General features: G+C 38.7%; 2 protein-coding genes across 4 annotated transcripts in view; one reads left to right on the top strand and one right to left on the bottom strand.

Annotated features, from left to right (window-relative positions):
• Positions 1-15,223, bottom strand: part of PTCD3 (pentatricopeptide repeat domain 3) — a 28,244-nt gene extending 13,021 nt beyond the window's left edge. For 2 of the 3 annotated variants that reach the window (XM_036223934.1, XM_036223935.1), the window contains exons 1-8: positions 15,066-15,223; positions 12,711-12,781; positions 12,590-12,626; positions 8,884-8,929; positions 4,271-4,339; positions 3,674-3,778; positions 2,399-2,522; positions 720-835 (exon numbers count right to left, since the gene is read on the bottom strand). In XM_036223934.1, coding sequence (XP_036079827.1) covers positions 720-835; positions 2,399-2,522; positions 3,674-3,778; positions 4,271-4,339; positions 8,884-8,929; positions 12,590-12,626; positions 12,711-12,781; positions 15,066-15,208 — 711 coding nt within the window. In that variant the 5' untranslated portion in view covers positions 15,209-15,223. The remainder of the gene's footprint in view (positions 1-719; positions 836-2,398; positions 2,523-3,673; positions 3,779-4,270; positions 4,340-8,883; positions 8,930-12,589; positions 12,627-12,710; positions 12,782-15,065) is intronic. The other variant, XM_016136577.2, reaches the window with a different exon arrangement.
• Positions 15,224-15,599: 376 nt separating this feature from the next.
• Positions 15,600-24,580, top strand: part of POLR1A (RNA polymerase I subunit A) — a 78,192-nt gene continuing 69,211 nt past the window's right edge. The window contains exons 1-2 of the mRNA XM_036223933.1: positions 15,600-15,676; positions 23,572-23,776. Coding sequence (XP_036079826.1) covers positions 15,600-15,676; positions 23,572-23,776 — 282 coding nt within the window. The remainder of the gene's footprint in view (positions 15,677-23,571; positions 23,777-24,580) is intronic.

Here is a 24,580-nt window from a genome sequence, read left to right as displayed (position 1 = left end):
CAGCCTGTTAGGAACTGTGCCACACAGCGGGAGAAAGAGAAGCTTCATCTGTATTTGTGGCCACTCCCCAGTGCTAGCACCACCGCCTCAGCTCCACTCAGATCATCAGGCATTAGATTCTCATAGGAGCACCAGTCCCTGGCACCAAAATGCCTGGGGACTGCTACCATAACTCAAATCACTAATTATTGGTTATCATTTGTTTTCAACAGTTTTGCAATTATAAGTATGAATTATTAGGAAAAAGGCCTTATTTACATCTTTGTTCACATGAGCCAAGGTTTCCTTGGAATCTTTTTCTAGAAGTCAAATACTGCTTTGATTGAGGGAGAGCAGTATCGACTGGCCATCCCTTGGCACAATACTGTTCTGTACGCCCAGCAGTGTGCTCACTCCATTCTGCTAATGTATGTACAAATTTTTGAGAGGGCTGGAGCCAGGGGGTCTTTACCTGTCCGTTACTCATTATGCTGTCATTATAAGTAACAACAACATATGGGACTGCCTGAATATTTCTTGTCAAAGCTTTTCCTCCATGGGGTAGGCAAGGTCAAATTTTTTTTAAAAAATCTTCCTCTGCACCACTTTTTATCAAAGCTACTGTACTACTCTCATCTCAGAACAAATCTCTATCACCCTAACATACGACACAATAACCTGCCTGACTTTGAAGTGTTATCACCAAAAGAAACTTAAAAAATGATCACCAGAGCCATTACCAAATCTTCTGATTTTTCCTTTTGTTGAAAATGATAATCAGTGGAGGGCTCTTGGTCACCATAGTAACACAATAAATCCAAGAGACTATTAGTTGTTTCCAGAGATACAGTGGTTCCTATGGGTGGAAGAAAAAAAGGGGGGAAAACCTTGAAACATCAAAGATTTAAAGCCCGTTAGATAAAAAGTCTTCACTTCTTCTATAAGCTGTAATTTTCCTGGACAGTCAGTATCATCCACTATTTCTACAAATGCAAGCAGAATTATTTCACTTGGATCCATGCCCTCACTTGCCCAGAAATAACAGCATAAATGTCTACTTATAATAGCCTTTAAAAAGTCGTTGCTCAAACATTGTGCTCCAATCTTGACAATTAAGAAGGACAGAAGAGAAAAACATGGATACAAATTTAGTGTTTTAAATGAAGAGTCACTATATTTTTCTGAAGAAAATATACTGATAATAAAAATGCCCAGGAAATTTAAAAGCTCTGAAGAGTACAGCAGAGTGGATGGGACATCTGACTATCTGAGAATTGTGACCCTGAAAAAATCCCTTAATAATTGGTTAACTAAATATTAATACTCATATTACACAACATGAAATTATCTTATTAAAGGACTATGGAATATATTATATATAAATAACATCGATATATAATTATGGGATATACAATTATATAATCTATAATTATCATATATATGGATGATACACTGTTTTTAGAAATGTTTACTGAACGTCTTCATGTGCTTTTACCACACAGCATGTAAAACTAGAGGAACACAAACCTTAGCACTAAGAACTTCATTAATAGACTTAGCAGATATTTATCCTATTCAACAAGCAGATGGAGAAGCCTCCCTAAATGACAATCTGCATCAGTAATTCATTGGTACACTGAATGTTTTAACAGGCTATATACACAAATTCTCAAATTGAACATAGCTTTTAAAATGTTTCTTGTGTTCAAAGCTGTATTGAGTGATTCAGTGCAGTTTCCATCTCTGTATCTCTTTTATTTTTATACTAAATCACTGTACTCCAGATTCCATAAACTTAAAATACTGTTGCTTTTGACATTACTATAGCTATATTCTCATGGTGATTACAAGCCATGCTATCTGGCTCTATATCCCTGGAAGGTCATGCATCCAGATCAAACTTAGAGAGCCACAGGATTTGAGAGACAGAAGCTCAGAGGAATTAAGTGACTTTTCCAAGGCCATGGAGCTAATCAGTGTTAGAACTAAAACCAGTAGCTGTCTGAGCCTCTGATCCAATAATTTAGTGCTTATTCCTTTTTAAACATTTGTTTTATGTCTTCCAAACATACTTAAAGAGCACAAGAAATGTGAATATAGTATGTATACTCCAATGTTAAAAATGGAAGCTAAAGAAGAATGGCTTTGTTAATTTCTGATACAGTACAGTGCACAATAAACTAATAAAGTTGCAACTCTATCCCACCTATAATTTTAAAGTGAAACTAAAGAAGAACTTGAAATATTACTTATTAAACTATTAAAAATATAAACACAGCCATCAAGCAGAGTTAAGTACAATAACACTAGTAACTTATACTCACAACGATTGGGTTGGGATTGTGTACTGTGGCCCATTTTGAAGCTCACATTCAGGGGTGGGGGTGGAAGGGGGACGACTCTAAATGAACTTAGTCACCTGCTTGCAAGAGCTGATCAAACATGTCCACTGAAGCTTTGACTCTTTTGAGCTTGATTCGTTCCTTCAGGGCAGCTTCACTTACATCTTCAATCTGAGGTTCAAAGCACTCAGGCATTAAGCACTAGGAAAACAAAATGGCTAAATTTACTACAAACAGGTAAAAGTGAAAAAATAACAGAGTATGACAAAATTTTTATTACCAACACACCAAAATGTCACTGTTCTAACTCATGTTACATGAACCAAATACTATTTATCATATGACATGCCTTTGTAGGAAATACACTTTAAAAAACACACACACACACAATTCTCCAGTCTCTGAAAGAAAACTAGCTATCTCCTAGCTTGGGGAAGAAAATTTAAAAGCACCTCAACATAAGTATCTAATCTAAGTCTGAAGAATCCTATTTCCAACTAAATTTCCCAACTTCAAGCTGAACTTATTATTTTTTTCCCTACTAAAATCATCCTTTCTTCCCAATCTTGATTAAGAGTCAGAGCATACTTGGTTTCCAAACGCAGAAACCTTTCATCTTTGATGCTTCTTTTATTCTAAACATTTAATATCACTAAGGTATGCTGACTTTATCTCACTCATTAATTTATTCTAATACTTACTGAATGCCCACAATTTTACTCCTGATATTGGGGACAAAGAAATGAAAGTCACTCTCTGCCCTCAAGATATCGCAATCTGATGTAGACAGCAATAAGGACATAATCATGATACGGTGTGAACAGTAAACAACATAAGAGATCTCAGAGGTGCTGCTTGCCATGGAGGCACTGCACAAAATACTCTTCATGACTACAGAACAAAGTGGTAGATGGAAATACAATTTAGAGGTCAAAGTAGAGGAATCTAGGCCAGATATACAAAAATGCCAAATGGAGTACCAGGATTGTTGAAGCAAGAAGAGTGTAAACAGGAAAAAAGAGAAAATGATTGAACATGGAAACCTAAAACAGACATCCATGCTTAAGGAGTGACAGAAAAGCTACTGAAGGAAATGGAAAAAGAACAGTCATAAAGGTACAGATCTAGAAGTCTGGTGTCACAGAAACCAAATGGGGAAAAGATGAGGAGCAAATAAATACAGGAGTTAAAAAAAAAAAGTTAGGATTGTGAGCACATATAACTATACACATTAAGACTTTTCACCCAAATATTGAGAGCACTCAAATGGTTACTCAAGTATTAGCCACAAAAGCTTGGCTTAATTTACATTTATATAATGTCATCTGAAAATCACAATTACCTCTGCTTACCGGTATATCAGGTTCAGCTATATTATTCTGAAAATATTTGGGATGTAAATTAATAATAAACTTTGCTGCATTTTCTCCAGACTTCTTTGCCAGCAAAAATGAACGCTATATAAAGAAAAAATTTAGGTATAAATTGGTTATTTACATGTAACTTAGACTCAAGAGATCGAAGTCACAGTCTCAGCAAGAATTACTATTCTACCCCCTAAAGAGGAATGCCACAACACACAGAATCCCAATTAGAAGTTAAATTACATGATACATATCCACCTCTGCTACTAAGTGTGACATAATTTCAGGTCATGCCTTACACACATCTTCAGGTATAGAAAAACAATGCATTAAACTGAGTAGATTGCTCCAGTGTTAAAGAGCCCTAAGTGCTAAAAACCAAAACCAAAAACCCTCTCCATAGTTAATTGAGATTAATTATGGAGAGGGGTTTTGATGAAAGTAGCAAAGGATTCAAAAAGTCTACCAATTTATCAGCATCGGTAAACTTTTAAAAAGTTTTTACAACTAAATTATGTATGTACTCTTGTACCCAAACCAACAAGAGAAAACATAATACTAGAAGAGTCACACGAAAGTACTCACTGATTCCGCTGAGGATGTTGGTATGAGATAAGGATCATCTTGAAATGCATACGGGACGGCTGTGGTATCCTGTGGAAAAGACACAGAAGTCTCTTTAGGATTTTTATTAAGAGGATCTTGTGAGTTTCGGTGATGTCCAAAAGGTCTATAAAACAAGTTTCGATTATGTATGTAATACACATGCAGAAATATGTATGTACTTTTATATTTGTGTGTGTATACGCAGTGGGGGGCATGGAGGAGACACTAACACCTATAACGTTCTCGGCTCTGTGAGAGTTGGTTATAATTACAACCAGCTTAAAGCAAACTTTTTTTTTTTTTTTACAAACATAAGTACAAACAACTTAAAGCAACCCCCATGACTGTTTCTTAAGATATGAGTCCACTATCAATATAGACTACTGTTGTTTTAAATTCTAGGTAAAGATCTTCTAAATTAACTAGTCTGAGGACCAACTTCCTACATGAGGGTTTCCTTCAAAGAATGGCTAGTAATCACCCAAAAGTCCCTCCTCCAAATGGAGGACACTATCGGACCCTCTAAGAAGGTGGGAACAGTAGCAGCTTCTCCCGTGTCCTGCTGCCCAAGGCTCCACACTTCTTTCCACTCATCAGCACCACCAGGGATTCACTCCGAGCTGCCCCAAAATTACTTCCTCTATTCCTCTCCCCTCCCTCAGAGCCTCCTTTCTATGGCCTGATAGAACCCTTTATCCTGAATCATCTCTTCTGATTGTCCCCTTGATGCCTTGTCTTACCTGGATTCTCAGTGGGGGGAGGGGAGAGCTTCCCTGCAGCTGTCAAGGGAGGGCTGCTCACACACAGAGTGTGAAGGCAGTATTTTGGGGCGGGGGTCCTAGCTTCCCGCTGCCACTTTCAAAACCCATATTCCTTCACATAATTTGAGGCACATTTCATCTGGCTATGTCACTCTACCAAGATGAGGTAGTTATATAAACCACATAATAGCAAACCAGAGGTAGCAGCTATAGGTTAGCTGCCCTGGACTATTCCCTCATCATACTCCAAGTGTTGCCTGGCTCTGGCTCTGGCTCTGGTCCTCTTCAGCACTCTTATTAAATACCTGTTCAGGGCCTCTAGTTTTGGCAACATGCTGGACTTCCTTTAAATTTACTAAAGTTACTCTTCCTGTTGTTGACAAATTTTCCTTCCCCAGTGATTTCTGAGTCCTTTGTTATCTCTTAAAAACAATTCCTCTCTGGCCCTGTAGCTCCGATGCCTCAAACCAGATTTATCCCCGAAGCGAACTTCCCTGACAGTTACCATACCTCCTCTCTTCTCTAACTCACTGAATGGTACTGACCTCTCTGCAGTCCAATCCTATGATTCCTTCCCATTACGTCTATCCAATCCACCTGTCATCAGGCCCAGCCAACTCTAGCTCCTTAATATCCCCTACCTATTCTACTGTTCCTTATCCCAACTGCCATTGCCTTAGTTCAGTGCCTCCTCCTTATTCACTCATTCCATATTTATTGAGCACCTCATATTGCCAGGCATTATTCTAGCTACCAGGGAGACAACAAAATCTCACTCCCTTGGAGAACTTACAATCTAGTGAGGGAAAAACATCTCCATAAAGGAATCAAATGTACAGTATATTCAGAGGAGATAACTATTATACAGAAAAATGAAATAGAGAAAGGGAATAAGTATCTAAAAAAACAACAATGAAAAAAAACCCCACCAAAATATATGATTTTAAATAATAATGTGGTTAAGGGAGGCCTCACTGAAAAGGTGACATTTAAACAACGACTTCAAGAGATGAGGGAGCAAGCTATGTGGATATCTCAGGGAAAAACGGTCCAGGCAGAAGGAAGAGCAAACATCAAAGCCCTCAGGCAGGGGCATGCCTGTTGAGAAATGGAGAACTAGCCAGGAGGCCTGCATGGCTAGAGCAGAGTGAGCAGGGTACTCAGTAGGGTATGTAGTCGAAAGCAATGTGTGCATAGGGGGTCATGCAGGGCCTCAGGAGCCAATGGACAGACTTCAGTTTTTATTCCAATTATGACAAATGAGAAGCCACTCAAGTTCTGAGCTGAGTGCTGTAATCTACCACTTTAGCAGTCATTACAGCTGCTTAGCTGAGGAAGTAGAAGGGACAGAGACATTTTAATTAATCTAGGACATTAAGAGATGATGGTGGCTTAGATGACCAAGGTGATCATGGTAGTGACAAGTGTTCAGAATCTGGATATCATGCAGAGAAAAATTATGAGGCCTGAGACCACTATTCTTAGAAAGGTCTGTTTGTAAGGCTGGCCCTTGGCTAGCATTTGAGAACTTGGGCTTCGGAAGGGTTCCACCATTCCCAGGACTGGTAAGAATGGCTCATTGTGCCTAAACTATATAATGAGATCTATGCTGAACTCCTGCTTTCCTTCTGGGAAGCTGGAATTTGGTATGTGCCAGGCAGAGGCACCTACATGACCAGCCTCCAAAAAACTCTCGACACTGGGTCCCCAGTGATCTTTCCTGGCAAACATCTCACATGTGTTGTCACAACTCTGCTCTAGGAATTAAGCGTGTCCTGTGCTGACTCAGCAGGAAGACTCTTGGAAGCTTGCACCTGGTTTCCTCTGGGCTTTACCCCGAGTGCCTTTCTCTTTGCTGCTGTTGCTTTGTGTCCTTTCGCTGTAATAAAACATGGCTGTAAGACTATATGCTAAATCCCGTGTCCTCCTAGCAAATCACTGAACCTGGGAGTGGTCCTGGGAATTCCACATACATAAATTTTCAAGGAAGAAACAAAGAATTTACTAATGTGAAGTATGAGAGAAAGAAAAGTCAAAGATGTCTCCCCTGGCCTTTTGAGCCATGCTTCTCTTGCTCGGCCCACTTCCACTTCTGGAAGTGTATTTTCCCTTCTAATAAAACTTTTCTTCTCTACTGTTAAAAAAAAAAAAAAAAAAAAAGTCTCCCAGGATTTTGGCTTGAGCAACTTTAAGAACAGAACAGCCATTAACAAAATGGCAAAGAAACCCGTGAGGTGGTTTGGAGGGAAAGGGATTTGGTTTTAGACATGTTAATTAAAGATCTTTATCATACATTCCAGTCAAAAGGTTTTCCATCTCTCCACATTGTTGTCTTTTCTAAAATTTGTCTGAAACGTCACATCACTGCTTAAAATTCTTCCATGGACTTGGATAAAAATCACTAGGATAGCATTCATGATTTTGCCTCATCTTTCATTCTCTACCCCACAAATCCTTAATTCCCACCATACAAACTCCTCATTCCATTCCTTTGTGCCTCTGCTCATGCTGCTGCCTCTGCCAGAAACGCTCTTTCCCACTACTGCGGCCTTGCTGCTCACCTCCCCAAGCATCACTCTAACTTCAGCTCTTCTGGAAGTCCTTTTGCAGTCAATCTTATGTACACTCTTCTCAGTGCTCCTTCAGTTTTCCTCTCTAGGAACCGTGCAAGGATTGTCTTAATTCTACAACCACAAGCACAGTACCCAATAAGCATCATAAGGGTATGATAAGTAGTACTGACTGAATAAATACTATTCCTTGGATTTTAAGGACCCTAAGCTCAGACAGTTGTACATACAATTCCACAACTTCTTCTGAGCCACTCTTGTTAAAAAATTAAGAGTAATCTCAGAGGCCCATTTCCCTAATTTACATTTCAGGTTCCTATTTATGGATAAGTAAGCTGTTGAAAATCTCAATGTCCTGCTAGTGCAGAGATGTGACATTTAAAACCTTTCCTCAGAAACTGCTAAGGTGTGTAAGTGCATATTTAGCCCAACATCCCATTAGGTTTAACATCTACAGGAGAAGAACAATTCTAGAAATCCGTGATCATGCTCTCATGGAGGATCAATATCTACATAATGTTGCAAAAGAAAGGACTTAATTATTTTAGACATTTCCCCATAGTTGAAATTAAAGGTAATTTCCAGCTAATGAAAAATACAATCAATAATAAAGTTCTCTTTGTGAGGCACTTACCAAGATTTCTTAGTTTCTCCTAGCATTTACTACACATTTCTTTGTGCTAGGCACTGTTTACCCCTGCACATGCATTAATTTACTTCCCACAAAACCTTGAAGTTTGGTGCTATAATTAATCCTCATCTTACAGATTAGGGGACAGCAGCATCAAAATAAAATAACTGTGATAAAGATCACAAAGCTAATTGCTAGGCTATGAAACAAAACATTTGGCTCTGAGACCCAAATTCTTAATCACTTCATTATTTCTTGCATGGCAGGTACTCTACTGCTCAGTTGGTCTACAGATCACTTGAATTATAGCATCACATCCAAATCATCTCCCAGGCACATGTATTTCAACAAGTCCTTCAGAGGATTACATTTAAAGATCACTGGTATAACATAAAAACACTGAATTTGGAAACAAAAGACATGAAACTAAGTCAAGGCTTTAACATCCTAACAAGCCCTAAGTCAGAAAATTTAAAAGTTTTAGATTCCTCATGTGTCATATGAAGAGAACGGATTAATTTTTAAGAAATTTCTAGATCTACAACAGTTTAATCATGAATAATGAAGAGGTATGAACATTAAATGTATTATTAGCTGAGTCAGAGACAGAAACCCAAAATTGCTACTTACCCTGTTTACTGTGGATGCGAGTGCCTGCAGAACAGCCACTTTATCCCTAAGAATGAGAATCATAAGGTAAGCCTCATCAGGGCTTTTCAAACTCACAAAACGAACAAGTGATTCTGCTCAGAAAGAACTGGCTAATAACAAAAGTTCAGGTCTCAAGTAAAGCCAGTTCTTATATCTCAAGATCACTAGAATAACAAGAGAGAATTGTCTAGTTCTTTTGCCTAAAGGTAATTAGTACATGTTGCTACTATGCTTTGCCTACCCTAATACCATAACCCCGGCCTAGGGACTTCCACCCTCATTTCTATCTTGAATCTTATTTTCTTCTGTCTAATTTCCGGACTGCTCTTGTCTTTATTATCTAAATTGGCAGTTCTTAATTCAGCTATATATGAGAATAAACCACATGCTGTACTCTGGACCTACTGAATCAAAACCTCCATGTTCCATGGAGAACTGTCACATGCATTATTACTGAATTCCCAGATGATTCTCACGTTCTCATGCACCCTCCTGGTTGAGAACAAACATCTCAAATCTATAATCTTTATAAGACATTCAGGACACCTGTCCACGGAGCCTGTGGGTACAGATCTTTACTGAACTACTGGAAAAGGGGGTTTTGTTGGAATAAATGAAAGATAATTTGGTTTCAAACATTCTGACTCCTGTTAGAGTTTGTGTTTCATTTTGAAAAGGGAAATAAACCAAGAGTATTTTTCTAAACAAAATTTAACATATAAAACAACAGAAATCTTCTGAAAGACAAAAGAACATACAGGAAATTTTACATTACATCAGGGCTGAGTAATTCCCTGATGTATAACATCCATGGGGTTTTCTAACCATTTTTAAGTCACATTTATGTAATTTCAGCAAGAGACGTTCTCTAATCTTTCAGCATTCTCTAACTAAATTTTAATTTGCACATTTAAGTCTTATCAAGTGAGCACATCTTTATAACATAGTAATTTATGCCAGTGAAAAAATTGTGACATTCAGATTACTCACTACTTCATTTTTTAAAGTTATTTTAAAAACCAATCTTGATAAATACATTATCTTTAAAAAATAAATTAGAACATTACAGGTTATGCTAAAGTGTATAGTGTCATCTTATGACCCTTTCCACTATGAGTTTGTTTATATTTCTAGAACTTTTAAACATACCTATACTTTTGTACATACCTATCACCATAAAAAACACATATTGTCATTATGAGCTTACATAAGTTTGACTACATTATCTGTGTTACTACATATAAATCTAATTAAATTCCTTTAAATGTTACATTGTATGGTAACTATTTTTATTATCCACTTAGTTATCCATGGGTACTCAGACCAGCTCAACTCATTATTTGCAGGTTCTAAATAACTTTCTCATCCATATTCAAGTGTTCCTCCAGAACATATAACCAGTAAGGTTAGACATTTTTAAATTATAATTCTGCCAAACTGCCCACCAAAGTATTGTTCCAATTGAGTGCCCTATCAGCAAATGTATTTGAGAAACCATTTCTCCATACCTTCTCCTTGCCAATCTGGTAAATTTTACTATCCATTTCTTTGATGTGCCTGGTTACCTATGGATAGATCATAAGTGGGCCCCCTGCTCGTCCTAAAACTATACAACTCGGATTAACTTCTTCAGAACACTGCCTTTTTCACATCATATTCATATGTAACAACACATAACGACTCTCCACAATTTATTACAGTCTTCTGTGGCACCTGAGTGATCTAGAAAATCACAGCCTCAAATCATGCTTCATCTCTAAAATGGGATAACAGTAACTTGTGGTCCTTATGGCTCCTTCCAACTCTAAAAGCATAAATTCCTGAGCCTGGAATTCAGAGGCTATCACAGGACATTCATCAACCACTTTTTCTGCAAAGCAGCAGATAGTAAATATTTTAAGCTTTATGGGCCATAGGGACTCTGTTGCAAGAACTCAGTTCTGCCAGTGTAGCACCAAAGTAGCCACAGACGATGTTAACAAATGAGTGAGGTTGTGTTTCAAAACATTTTAAATGACACTGAAATTTGAATTTATATAATTTTCACATGCCATAAGTCTTTTGACTTTTTCGCTAAAAAAATTTTTTTTTAATGTAAAAACCATTCTTGGCTCATTCATGGGGTATAAAAAAATAGGCCTTAGTTTGCTGACCAAGGCTCTGTATTAACTACTTTATTTCCCCTATTCTAACAGAGCATCTTTCATAGGCCTGCCTGCTTGGCCTCCTCCCATCCGCATGTCATAATCATGTCCCACTCTACCTTACTGTTCTCTGTATCTGTGGGTCTCATACTTTAGGGTTCAGAAGCATTACCTGTAGGAATATGCATTTTTAAAAAAATTCCCAGGTGATTCTGATGCTAAAAAAATAATGTTACCCATTATAAGGTACAAGTAAATTGCTACATTTTTCAATATAACTCACTTTGATTATTGCAATAGAAATACACTTGGTTTATATCATATCCTATGTTGTCTTTAATCATGTAAAATTTTTGTACACATGTAATATGAATAAAATATGAACATAAGGTATGAAGGACAAAATATACATGGGGCCCAACTAGATTATAAGCCATCTGAACACGCCTTCCAAAAGCTCCCTTTTTTTTAATTCCCTGTATTAAGTACCTGGGATAGAGGCTGGACTTGAATGGCATTCAAGAAAATGATTCATTCATGAATATGTTTATTCCTACTTTTATCTTGTTTCTGATTCCCAGGCCAGGGAAGGCACAAATGAACCTGAATACAGTATGTAGTAATTAAAAATTAGAAGTGGAGTACAGAGCAGTACATCTAACAAATCGATTTTACTAAATATATACATATAATTTGCATTTAAAAATGTCATGCCCCAGAACTTTGAAATAATAGGTATCATCCATTGAGCTCTAATAATGTGGAGGCTTAATCCTCTGAGGTAGGTACTATTATTATCCACATTTCACTATGGCGCAGAGGTTAAATAACTTGCCTCTGTGTGTGATTGCTAGTAATTTTGTATCCTTTTTGAATGTTCCTTTTATCCCATCCACCTTTTGGCGATAACCATTAATTTTTTTGTAATTTAAGAAAGCTTTTTTAAAAAACTAGCCTTGGTCTTCAGGTCATACTCAGGAAAGATATGGCTTTTTGAGGGGCCTTTAAATGCATTTAATAACATTAGTACATAAGAACATTTATAAAAAAAGTTTAGTTCTAACCAAAGCTTACAACATTCGTAGTCAATAAATGTTGAATGAATAAAGCAATTTGTTCAAGGATCTATCCAGTGAGTTAAAAAAGATAAATTTTGCAGTCTACATCATTTATTTTGCCTCATTAAAGACCATAAAGATAATACTTTCGTCTGATCTCCCAACTATATGAGATCTTCCTTAAGAAAAATAAACTATTCTAAAGATGATGCTCATGATTAATCACTATTATGTAAATATTAACCCAAACTTAATTTAAAAGGCCTTTTAACTCTTTTAAGTAAATCTTATTCCCCATTTGCTCACTACTCCCCACCTTCCTCTTTTATATTCTTTTAAACGCCCATGATTTTTCTCCCTCAGCTATTCCCTCCCTAAGAAGGCTCTTCGTTGTTTTTCATGTTACTAGATCATTATTTAACAATGTTTTGTCCATAATAAGTACTCAACTGCTTGATGAATGAACACTGAGTGAATACTCACCAAGTTTTCCTTTTTGGAATGACCACTTCTTCAGTCCCTTAATGTGAAAAATAACACAAAGTAGATCAATTTCCCAATACTAATATTACAAAAAAGTTTAATGTGTTAATATAACATATACCTGTTACATCAGCTCCTTCAAACTTTGGGAGGGCTGCGCTTCCAGAAAAAAATCTGCAAAAAATAAAAGCTCTAAAGCTAAAACCATTAATTAAGTTCCCACTTCATCTCCATGTATATGCATTCTGAGCCCAAATTTTCCAATTATCATGGGTCCAACTGACCAAATAATTCATGTCTATGTACACTGAGAAGACATGGCCTCAACAGCAACTTCAAAACAATTACAAAACAGATATAAAATATGAACAAAATATGGTCAAAGAAATTTAATCTGACAATCTCATTAAATGAAATCAGGGGGGAAAAAAGGAAAATGTTAACAGCACTTGAACAACTGAACAGTTGATTTGAAATATAGGAACTTTTAACTTTGGGAACCTAAAACTCTAAGGTTACGAGGGACAATTTAATAAGCTGATCTTATATGGATAATGTCCTAATAAGACTTAAAGCAATCATGACAATTTATAAAACTAAGGTCACCACAGCCTTTTGATCCACTTTGTTCAACAATCAGGAATGTGCCAAATGTGTACATCCTAATTTAAACTTGGAATTACTGATTTTTTAAAATCTAAAATATAGAATCACTGACCCATGATTAAATTTTAAAATTTTCTGATCACACTAAGAAATACAGTCAACATACCACACAGGTAATGTGCACTATTACTTTGTGCATTCCCTTTTTAAATGGCATTGGTACCATTCAAAAAATTGTCAAGATGTGATTTGGAAATTACTTCCTCTACTGGTATCTGCTCTCAGGCATCTTTTTAAAGTGATACCCCTCTGCTAGGGATCAACTTCAGAAAGAACTCAAATCTTTCAAATCATGCTGTTTCTTATGACATCAAGACACACAAGACCACTGCTATCTTTGATAAGGGGAAAATTTTGAGATTTTCCAGCAATCCAAATGGCAGGAAGAGACAAAAAGAGGTTAATCAGTTTACAACTGCAGTGTAAACTAACAAAACACTGCTCACACTCCTTAGTTGGAATTATTAAATTACCTCCCAAGTGGCTATATCCAAAGTTATCTAAAAAGAGAGAATAGCTGGATGCTTTTGACCCAGGAGCCTCTGCTTCTTGTTTACACACGAGCTTTATGGATTCTACTATGGACTCTGCTGTGTCTATCCCAGAACTGGCCCTGAATCAATCTCTCCTTGGTCTACAGCTAATAAATTCTTCAGAACAGCTTACATCTTTCTCCCTACTAAGTGATGTATAAAAACACTTGCAAAACCAAGGGAAAACCAACATATTGTATTTCCTACCCAGCTATGCTGCTGCTGTTTTTGACTCTATGCCCAAGACCATTTTTTTTTTTTTTTTTTGCTAGCAATAGCCTAACAAATTCTTTCTTTTAAAAAGACTTTCAGCGGTGAGAGTTAAAATTTTTGTTCAACATCTCATGGGTGAATGCTAAGACAGACATGATGCCGTCTAACGAAAGAAATGGGTAGAAAAATGCTGACACTGGGCACTACCAAGAAAACGGCTGTGAACAGCAGCATTGCAGCTTCTGCAGTACCAGGTGGAACGTTTTCTTTCTTGAGAGCTGAGGGAGGATATTAAATATAAAATGTATTCTGTGAGTTACACATCTCACTTATTCCTCACTGTGAGTTACACATCTCACTTATTCCTCACAATTTTTCGGATGGCTATTACTAGTTTCCATCTACAAATGAGAAAACCTATCTATCGTCCCACTATGGAAATGGCAAATATCGAATCTAAGATTAGGTCTTTCTCAATTTTTCATTACAAATTCCCGCCTTATATTTTCACAATGCCACTATTTATATAGGAAGTGGGGAAAAAAACCAAACGATCTATGTTTCAAGCTGTACCAATTAAGAGCATTCCAAGGGGTTTGTTCAGATCTTTTAGACTGTTCTGTTTATATAAACACATGGATAATTTCTTTGGCCAAATACCCCACAACATCTAGCACACATGGCGCTCATAAGCTACCTTTAGTTTGGGAAAATCTTAAGTTTCCTCCTTTCTTCCCGTTGAGTGAACATGAGAACCGAGTTTAAAAAAAAAAAAAAAATGGGGGATGGAATGCTAGCTCCACGAGGACAAGCTCCTAGCCTTGTTAATAGTTCTAATTCCTGGGTAGGCCAGCCAAGCAATAAATATCTCCCTAATAAATGCGTTTTCATCCCTTTTTCAAGGACGCGGGCTCCGCACGCCGGGTTGCCGGAGCACGCGGCTACGATAGCGCGTGCGCATTCCACTGCATCATGCCTATTTCCACCGCTGTCAAGGAAAAGGGGGTACACGGGGCTAGGTTCACGTCTCGGTCTTCCTTGTAAATTCCCCAAGCCTCTCTTACCTGCAGCTATGGGCTCGTCCCCATGGACCTGCCCACCGGCCCGTCAACGGCGGGCAAAGCCTGCAGCGGACACTCAGTAAGCGACCTGACGATGCCACCGCCATCTTTGGCTTCTTCCCATTGCATTTTGGGAAAACCTTCATGATCACCAAGTGGAGGGTGGAAAGTGGGAGGGAACAGGTTGGCTATTGGCTGAGATGGAACAAGTTGAAAACAATCATAAAGTAGGTTACGAGCTCATGGTTTGAAAGACTTTGTTACAGAACTTAAGTCCTCAATACGCTTCACTCGCTTCGAAGAAATTTTCTAAAAATGATTAATGTCATATAGCTTCGGTTTTCAAATTAAGAGGGCTAGTGATCGCTCCCCAGAGCGGAAGTGATCTCATCCACGTAAACCTCATCCAGTGAGCGTTGATCGCGCGCATGCGCAGTTAAAGTCACATGGTGGCTGCGGACTTGTGGCTGTGTTAAGGATATACTGGTGGTGCTTGGAACTTCTCTCTCGGTGTCAGACTCGAAATTAACCAGGAGGATGTTGGGCTCAAAGAATATGCCTTGGCGGCGGCTTCAGGGCATTTCCTTCGGGATGTATTCGGCTGAGGAGCTCAAGTAAGGAGTTGGTGGGAAGCGTGCTGAGAGCTCGTCTCCTGAGGTCGGCACCGTAAACTACTGTTCCCAAAAGATCTTGCGCTCAGTTTATCCTCTGAGTCCATGGTTTTTGGACGCATGGCCTTCTGGGACACGCAGTTCCGGGAACGTCGGGTTGGCATGCATTACTTAGAACCCAGTGGGACTGCGAAAGAGTTTCCGCTGGCGTGCAGGGAGTTCGGTTTTGCAGTGTTATCATACGCCATTCTTCTAGTTAATTAACCAGCGTTTGTGAGTTACTGTAATGCCTCTTGACTAACGCGGTTAATCAAGCACGTAATTAGCCTCTTGTCTATAAAATGATTTTCCTTCAAGACTCAGTTCAGGCGACAGCTCCTCTTTGCTAGGGCTCCCTATATTTCTCTTGCCTAGTTACTAAATCAAGTCGTCTCTCTTAAATCTTCATTTGATCACTGTAGCATTTGACAGTCTTGGCTACACCCTTGAAACTTTCCTCTTCTAGGACCTTATTGTCTTAATGTTCTTCTGTTTTTGTGACAAGTACTTATTCATTCTTCTGTTAGTCGATCAGTTAATCAACCTACAAATATTCATTGATCATCCAGTTTTTGTCAGGCTGTATGCTAGGAGTTAGAGACAATTGGTGAACAAGGTTGCCTTGCATTCATGGCATATATTCGAATGTGTTTCAGGCTCCTTAACCGATCCCTCTTTTCCTTAAATCTTGGTGTTCCTCAAGGTTCTGTTCTTTCTTGTCTTAAATGTCAGCCTTAGATAATTTCACCACTTTCATGATTGATATTCTCCAATTTACTATTCTCCAATTTCTAGCCCAAATTTCTTTTCCTTATTTTCAGAGTCATTTATTCAGCTGTTTTCTGGACATCTCTACTTAAATCTCACACAGAGACCTTAAACTCATATACCAAAAACTCTACATGCACAGTCTCGGAGGAGGAACTTGCCCCTCCAAAATGATATATAGTCTACTGCAGGATGGTACTTAGTCTAGTGCAAAATGGTCACTATTTTGTGACTGGGAAATAATTCTAGACCTGTCTTTCCTGACATCTAATTATGTGTTGGGCTCTTACTGTGTGTCACCTACATATCTATTTGTTCTGTACCATCCTTTTCAGCACTGCTGCTACTACCTTAGTTTACAGCCTAATCTCTTGTTTGAATTGTCTTTTCTTCCCGCCTTACACCTGTCCCGTTCATCCTCCACATTGCTGTCAAAATTATTCTTACAAAATGCAGATGTGACCATGCTACTGTCACTTTTAAAACCGTCCAGAGGCTCTGCATTTTCCTCAAGTAAAGGATACTTTCTTAACTTAGCCTACAAGTTTTCCCAGTATCCTTTCTCTAGCCCTACTAAACCACTTGCACACTCCAGAACCTGCCGTCAAGATCCAACATCTGGACCTTTCTTCAGACTATTTTCTCTGCATGCAGTATCCTCTTCTACTTCTCTCTGTCTCTGTCCACTCACACTCAGTGGACACCTGGAGGGCATCTGTGCCACTCTTGAGGCTCAGCTCAATCTCCCCCATTTTCTGAGGTCTTTCTACACCTGGAACACTTTTTTACCATCGTAATTCAGTCACTTTTTGTGCTTGTTTATATTTATGTTTCCATCCACTAGCCTTCGAGCTTCCTATATGTCTCATTTCTTTCTTTTATTCTCAATGCTGGTTCAGTGAATGCATGAATAAACTCCTGAGCCTCAACTCTGGTAACACTGGGAATAGTATGCTCACCTAGAAATTCCCATTATATCATTGCCAGTCATAGATAACAATTTCATCCAAAAGCAAGTGTTTGGGGTTGCTCGAATTTAAAAACAAATAATAATTGTGGAGTTTTCAAATAGGAAACTGCATGAACAAATTAATACCAATTACTCATTGTAAACCTATGTCTGTCTAGAGTTGATAAATTTCAATAATTATGCTATGTTTTATTGTGCTAAGTTCTAATAGCTTCCCATTTCACTCAAAGTAATAGCCAAGTCCTTAAAATGGCCTGGAAAGGCCATTCTGGCCCCTGGTACTTCTCTGAACTCACCTCTGTGCCAGCCACCCTGGCCTCCTTTCTGTTCCCAGAGCACCACAGACACATACCCACCTCAGGACCTTTGCACTCCCTCCTTTTTCCTATTGTAAAGCCCTTCTGCCCAGGTGACTGCATGACTTGCTCCCTCATCTTTTTCAGGCCTTTGCTCAAGTATAGTATATCCTTCTTACTATGGGTTTCCCTCACCACTGGCCCACCATATCATCCTTTCTTTTTACTGCTTTACTTTTCTCTGCTTTCTGCCATCTAACAGACTTACCTATTTCGGTTTTTGTCTGCCTTCCTTTCTCCAATAGAATGTAAGGCCCATGAGTATAGGGATTGTTGTCTGTTTTCCCAGCAAAAGTGTATGTAGCACATAGTAAGCACTCAATAAATATTTGTTGAGTGCATGCATGGGTGGACAGGGGAGCTATCTGTTTAGCACTTGGCACTTTCAGTCCTAGTACAGCCATTTGTGATGGTATCTCCAGTTACAGGAGAGGAAATTCAGGTCCAGAGAATAAAGTGATTCCCTAGGAGGCAGCAAAGATCATCCTGAAGCCCAAGTCTGTTAGTCTCAAGTTCTGTTCTCTTCAGTGGAATCCCTACTGGTTGCACCTCCCCTCCATCCCATTCCTGCCATGGTTGGAGGAACTTTCTCCTCTTCCCCAGCAAGAGAGAGGAACTTTGTTCCACGAACTATATTTTATGTACGTTATCTTCTAGACATCATAATGGAGCCACTACATTGACCAATTCTTAGGTGAAAAAGTTTGTCCAAGGTTATGCAGCTCAGGGGTGCAAGTGGGCTCCAGGTTTGTGGTAAGAGACCACACTCACTGCGTAGAGTTAGAGTAAATTACTCATGTGATTAGCTAGCTTACAACAAAGTGACTGTGTAGACAAGAGCCACATTAGCAGTTCTCCAAAGGCTGAGGACATGGAGAACTGCTAATTAGAGCTCTCCATTGGCCCTCAGAGTGACACTGGTCATGCAAGGCAGGGTCTTCTGGATCTGTTTCTCTGATCTGTCATTTTACACTCAGTTTGTAAGTCACCATTCAGTAAGAACTTAACACTGTCTTCCAGCTCCATGAAAGAGAGAGCAGGAGAGTGGGGTCAGTGCCAGGTATTCCTGAACAGTGAGTCTACTCCTAGCTTCCCAATGTTCTGGAAAACCCATTTTCCTGTACTCTTTCTTAGTTGGGAGCAGACACAGAGCGCACATTTTTTTTATCCCCAAAACATGTTTTTTTCTAAGCTGCTCTTTCCTCACCAGACCCCCAATTGTGAAGAGTGCTGTGTTGCAGCAGGGAGGGCAGCAGGAATAACAACAGCCTTTCTTATGTCAAGGAAGTTGTTAGTTTGGGCATGTATATATGGGAGACTGTCTACACCCTGGTTATCTGCTGAGAGCCAAGGTCTGCTTCACCACAGAGACAGGCTGAGGATGAAAATGTATAGTTTTGGATGCGAGCTTTTCTGTTGCCTCAGGACATAATTCTTCTTCCAGTTAGAAGAGATCTGTAGTGGTCCCACCTGCACACTCTTTTTCCATCATTGTAGGTTCCAGTCAAGAGAAGTGTAATACTAACTTAAAGAGCATGATAGAAGAGGATCTAGTGGTGAATGACTTTGTGTTTGCCTTTTGCAGTAAATGTTTTCTTTATTTATAGTTCCAGTTCAGTTGTGGAGCTCAGTGTAAAACAAATAAGGAAACGTAAGTGAATATCCACCTCTGAAGGAGGACTTAGCCTAAAGGTATGAAAGAAAGCACCATGGAAAAGATCTGTGAACTTCCCATTAATTTTTTTTTAATTATGCAAGCAATACCATCAAGAAAGTGAAAAGACAAAAATGAGAGAAAATATTTACAAATATATATCTGAGAAAGGACTTGTATACAGAATATGTAAAGCTTTCTTACAACTCAATGATAGAAAGGCAAATAACCCAATTAAAACATGGGTAAAGATTTTGAAGAAACATTTTTCCAAAGAAGATGTACAAATGAGTCAATAGGCACTAGTAGAGATGCTCAACATCATTAGTCATTAGGAAATGCAAATCGAAACCAAAGTCAGGTACTACATTACACCCACAAGGATGGTTAGAAGCAGAAGTCATGGTGAAAAGGGAGAAATTAGAGCCCTCATACATTGCTAGAGGTGCACCTGCTTTGGAGGATAGTTTGGCAGTTTCTCAAAAAGTTAAGCATAAAGTGACTGATGCAGGACAGGGCAAATCCCCCCGAGTGGTCCTGCACCAAGCGAGAGGGTTCTTTGAGCACAAGAAATAATTCAAACGCGTGCCAAAAGTAGAGTCAAAAGGATAGTTTATTAGAGAAGGGGTAAAATTCCATAGACAGTGTGGTCTCCACTTAGAGACAGAGTGAGAGGACCTGAGAGAGACTCAGAGGGACAGGGACAGTGAGGAAAAGACTCTGAGAGGGACCCCCACCCAGTATTTGTGGAATTTAGTTTATATATCATTCTTAGTTTCTGTGAATTATAGTTTAAAGACTTTGTTTACCCATTTTCCTTTGACGATATGGACATAATATGCAAGGGTAAGAATGTGTAGTGTGAAAGGCCTGCTGACAATCCTCAACCTTTGATCCATAGGTTCCCCATGGTTTTAGACATAGGGAATGAATGATTTTCTTTTGTGCAGGGCACAACTTAAAGACTCTGTTTCCTCTTCATGGTGTAGGGAAATGGTTTGTTAGCAATTTCAGCAGAAATCTGGCTGTAGGGCTGATCAGCATATTGCAGTCTGAAAAGCTTGATTTAACACTAGTTCTCTTGCCTCCTCCCTACATTATGACCATGTGACCCAGCACTTCCACTCCTGTTTGTATCCAAGGGAAATGAAAAAAATACATCCACACACAACTTGTACAGTGTTCCTATTAGCATTATTCATAATAGCCAAAGTATAGAACTAACCTAAATGTGCATCAACTGATGAATAGATAAATAAAATATGGTATGTCCGTATAATAGTAGCGGACTATTACTTGGCAATAAAATAGGAAATTTAGAATCATACTACAGCATAGATGAGCCTTAAAAAAGTGCAAAGTAGAAGAAGCTAGTTATAAGAGACCACATATTGTATGATTCCATTTTATGTGAAATGTCCAGACCAGGCAAATTTCGAGAGACAAAAAGTAGATTAGTTATTGCCTAGGACTGGTGAGGGCGGTAGAGAGGATAGAGAGTGACCGGGTATGATAATGTTCTAAACTTAGGTTGTGGTGATGGTTGTACTCTGTATATACTAAAAACCACTGAGTGTACACTCAAATGGATGCATTATATGGTGTATCTCAACAAAGCTGTTAAAGAATTTATAAACTTTCACATATGAAAAAATGACAAAAGGCAAATTATAAACTAGGAAAAATATTCGCCACCACTATAGTGAAAGATTAATGTCCTCATGTGGAAGGAGCTCATGCTGAACAATAATGAAAAAATTAAGATTTTAATTGAAAAAATCAGTAAAGGACCAAAATAGCTTTTTAAAAAAAGAAATACTGTAATAAAAGGTTAATTAACATGACAATGGATCAGCATTTTTCCTCCCTCAAATTTGGAAAGATTTTTAAGTGCTGCAGCTCAGCTGGTAAAAGCAATCTACTGTTAGCCTGCTTTTTCTGGAATGCAAGTTGTCAGGATATATCAAGAACTTCAAAACTGTTTACACCCTTTGATTCATGGATTCCACTTCACTGAGGAAATAATTATGTTTTTGGAAATAGAAGTTTGAATCATTCTATGAAAAAATCTTTACGTAGATAGGTATCATAGGCTTCCTTATGATAGTTTGGTTAAATGAATTATATTAATTGCCACATAATGATAGATTTTGCAACTCTTAAGAATTATGTTTCCAAAGAATTTTTAGTGATGTCAAAACCCTCATTGTATGCAAAATGAAAATGGACAAAGGCAATGCTAGAAATACCAAACGATCCCAGCTAATTTTTTTTTTTTTTTAATGTACGCACAGAGAAATAGTCTGTGAATGTTCTCTAGGTTGTGGACCATTTCTTTGTCTATGTCTTTATTTTGTAAATCAGTGAAAAAAAAAGGTTAAAAGCAAACAGCATGAATGTAATTTTGGTAAAAGTAGTTGGGTATTCTGTAGGAGCCCCCTTTAAACAAAACAAAGTACTGTGATGAAATCTTTAATAAATATTTAGGTTGTATTTAGGTTATAAATCTTTAGGTTATATTTCTCAAAGGTTTGCATGTTTGTTTAATGTTCCTCAGTTTACTGTTCCTTCATGCAGGTATTATCAGGTCACTTTCCAGGTATTATCAGGTCACTTTCCCTACCTCCCACTTTTCCCTGCCCGTTCTCCCATTCTGGCTGTCACCCGGGTTAAATCACCTAACTGTTGTGAGCTGCTTTCCTCTCTTGAAATATGTGTGTAGTGATGCCCATTAAGGTCAAGACCAGATGCTACTTGTAAAGCACTTGGTGTATAGTAGTTACTTAACTCCTTTTAAAATAGTCTTTCTATGTACTATTAGTACAAGATTTGCACTAAATCAGTTTTTTAAAGATTTTACCACTCTTGCTTGTCCTGTAAGTGGCCTGAAATGACCTCTGAAAATGGATTGCTAGTCACTTGACCTAGAAAACCCAAAAAATCATGTAAATTAAGAGAGAGGTTCAACTCTTCATGTTCACCTTAAGAATACTTGTGAAACTGCTCAGGCCACCAAGTACCTGAGGGATGTCACTTTACAAAAGCGATGTGTACCATGTTGTTACAATGGTAGAGTCGCATGGTGTGCCCAGGCCAAACAGTGGGGCCAGACACAGGGTTGGTGGCCCAAAAAGAGTGCTGAACTTTTGCTGTACATGCTTAAAAATGCGGAGTAATGCTAAACTTAAGGGTTTAGGTGCAGAGTCTCTGGTCATTGAGCACATCCGTATGAACAGAGCTCCCAAGATGCGGAGCAGAAGGTATGGAGCTCAGGGGCGGATTAATGTCTACGTGAGCTCCCCTTGCCACACTGAGATGATTCTCACTGAAAAGAAGGTTCTCCAGAAGAAACTGGAGAAACAAAAACATGACCTGGGAGTAAATTCAGCATCAAATAAATGCTAATAAAAGTAAAAAAATATAAAACGATTTCACCACTCTTATTCATTCAGCACATTTTTTTTTGAGCAACTATCATGTGCAGGCTCCTTGCTAAGTGCTGAGCTGCACTAGTGAGCAAGGCAAACACAGATTCTGCCCCCCAGAGCTGTCAGCGTGTCTGAGGAAACACATTATTAAAGCATCATTCTGATGCAGGATAGGGCGAATTCCTCCCTAGTCGGGGCTCAAGTCCTGTGCTGAGAGAGGGAGGGTCCTTGGTTCTGTGCAGGAGAGAATTCAAGAGCAAGCCAGAGTGAGAGACAAAGAAAAGTTTGTTAGAAAAGGAATAATGCTTGGTAGACAGAGTGTGGTCTCCTCTCAGAGTCAGAATAAGACCCCGAGTGTTTGAGGAATAGGTTTAAGTCTGTTTTCCTTTCGAGGTGTGGGTCTGCAGCCTTAAAGGCATAGGAAGTAGTTGTTAGGAATCTCAGCAGGAATCTTCCTGTAGGTCCCCATAGGCTGGCTATATGGCTGATCAGCCAGGTTCCCAAGTCTAGCAGAACATATCAGGCTCTAAATACAACCCAGTGTAATATTTAGTCAATTTATGTAGTTTACATGCCACTTCCCTATCTCTACTTGACTGCAGTCTTGTAAGCGCCAAAGAGGAAACATTTGAGATCGCTAACTTTCATTTTCCCTTGTGTCTTTTTTTTTTTTTTAATCTTAGGAAATTGAGTGTTAAATCTATTACGAACCCTCGGTACCTGGACAGCCTGGGGAACCCGTCGGTGAATGGCTTGTATGATTTAGCTCTGGGCCCTGCAGATTCCAGAGAGGTGTGCTCTACCTGCGTGCAGGACTTCAGCAATTGCGCTGGCCACCTGGGCCATATTGAGCTCCCACTCACAGTGTACAACCCTCTCCTCTTCGATGTATGTTCTGCCTGGGGCCTCCTGGGTCTTGGGCTGGTGGGGGAGGGGGGTCTATGAGCCTGCCTTTTTCTGCACAGGAGGGGGCTGAGGATGTTAGCTGCAGACTCTGAGTTCAAGTGCTCTTTACCATGAGATTTTAAACCTTGAGAAGCCAAATCCAGCACATTGAACTTGGCCTCTAGCCCTAAATAAATGAATTTCAGTTTGATTTCAGTTGAGAAGAGTCACGGCTTCATTCTCTTCTCATGAGGGGAAGAAAGCGTTCAGATCTATTCCCTGCACCTTTGTTTCAGGGGCTTCACACCCTTTGGAAGTCCCTGACAATAAAGTGACCTTTAGAGTTCTCTAGGCTTTCTGGAGCTCTTCAGGTGACTTAGTAGGCTCCTGCTAGGTGTCCACAGGAGTGAAGCCCCAAAGGGCCAAGAGTGAGCTATGAATGAAGCTCCTGTCTGGAGTCCTATCTGTGTATTATCAACAGTACACATTAGTTACCGTAGCCCCCAGGGTCTGTTTTAAGCTATACAGGTGATAGTGTACCTGGACATAATTTTTGGCTGTTAATCGTATTAAAGAAAGAGAATTGTCTTAGTTAAACAGTAGATATTTAAATTTAAATTTAGGATATTCATTCTAAATTTAAATGAAGTTATTTAAATATTAAATTTATATTCAGTACTTAGTTAAATAAAGGTAGTTCCCCACCTTAGACCCAAAGTAAATTTCAAATTTTAATGGATTAGAATAAAATCATAGAGAAAATGATTTCTCTGTAGAAGAATGTTTATCTAGTTCTTAGGATTATGA

Source organism: Rousettus aegyptiacus, unplaced genomic scaffold, assembly GCF_014176215.1.
Source record: "Rousettus aegyptiacus isolate mRouAeg1 unplaced genomic scaffold, mRouAeg1.p scaffold_m13_p_7, whole genome shotgun sequence".
NCBI lineage: Eukaryota > Metazoa > Chordata > Mammalia > Chiroptera > Pteropodidae > Rousettus > Rousettus aegyptiacus.
The sequence above is the reverse complement of the archived record's forward strand: the minus strand, read 5'-3'. Positions and strand labels throughout refer to the sequence as shown.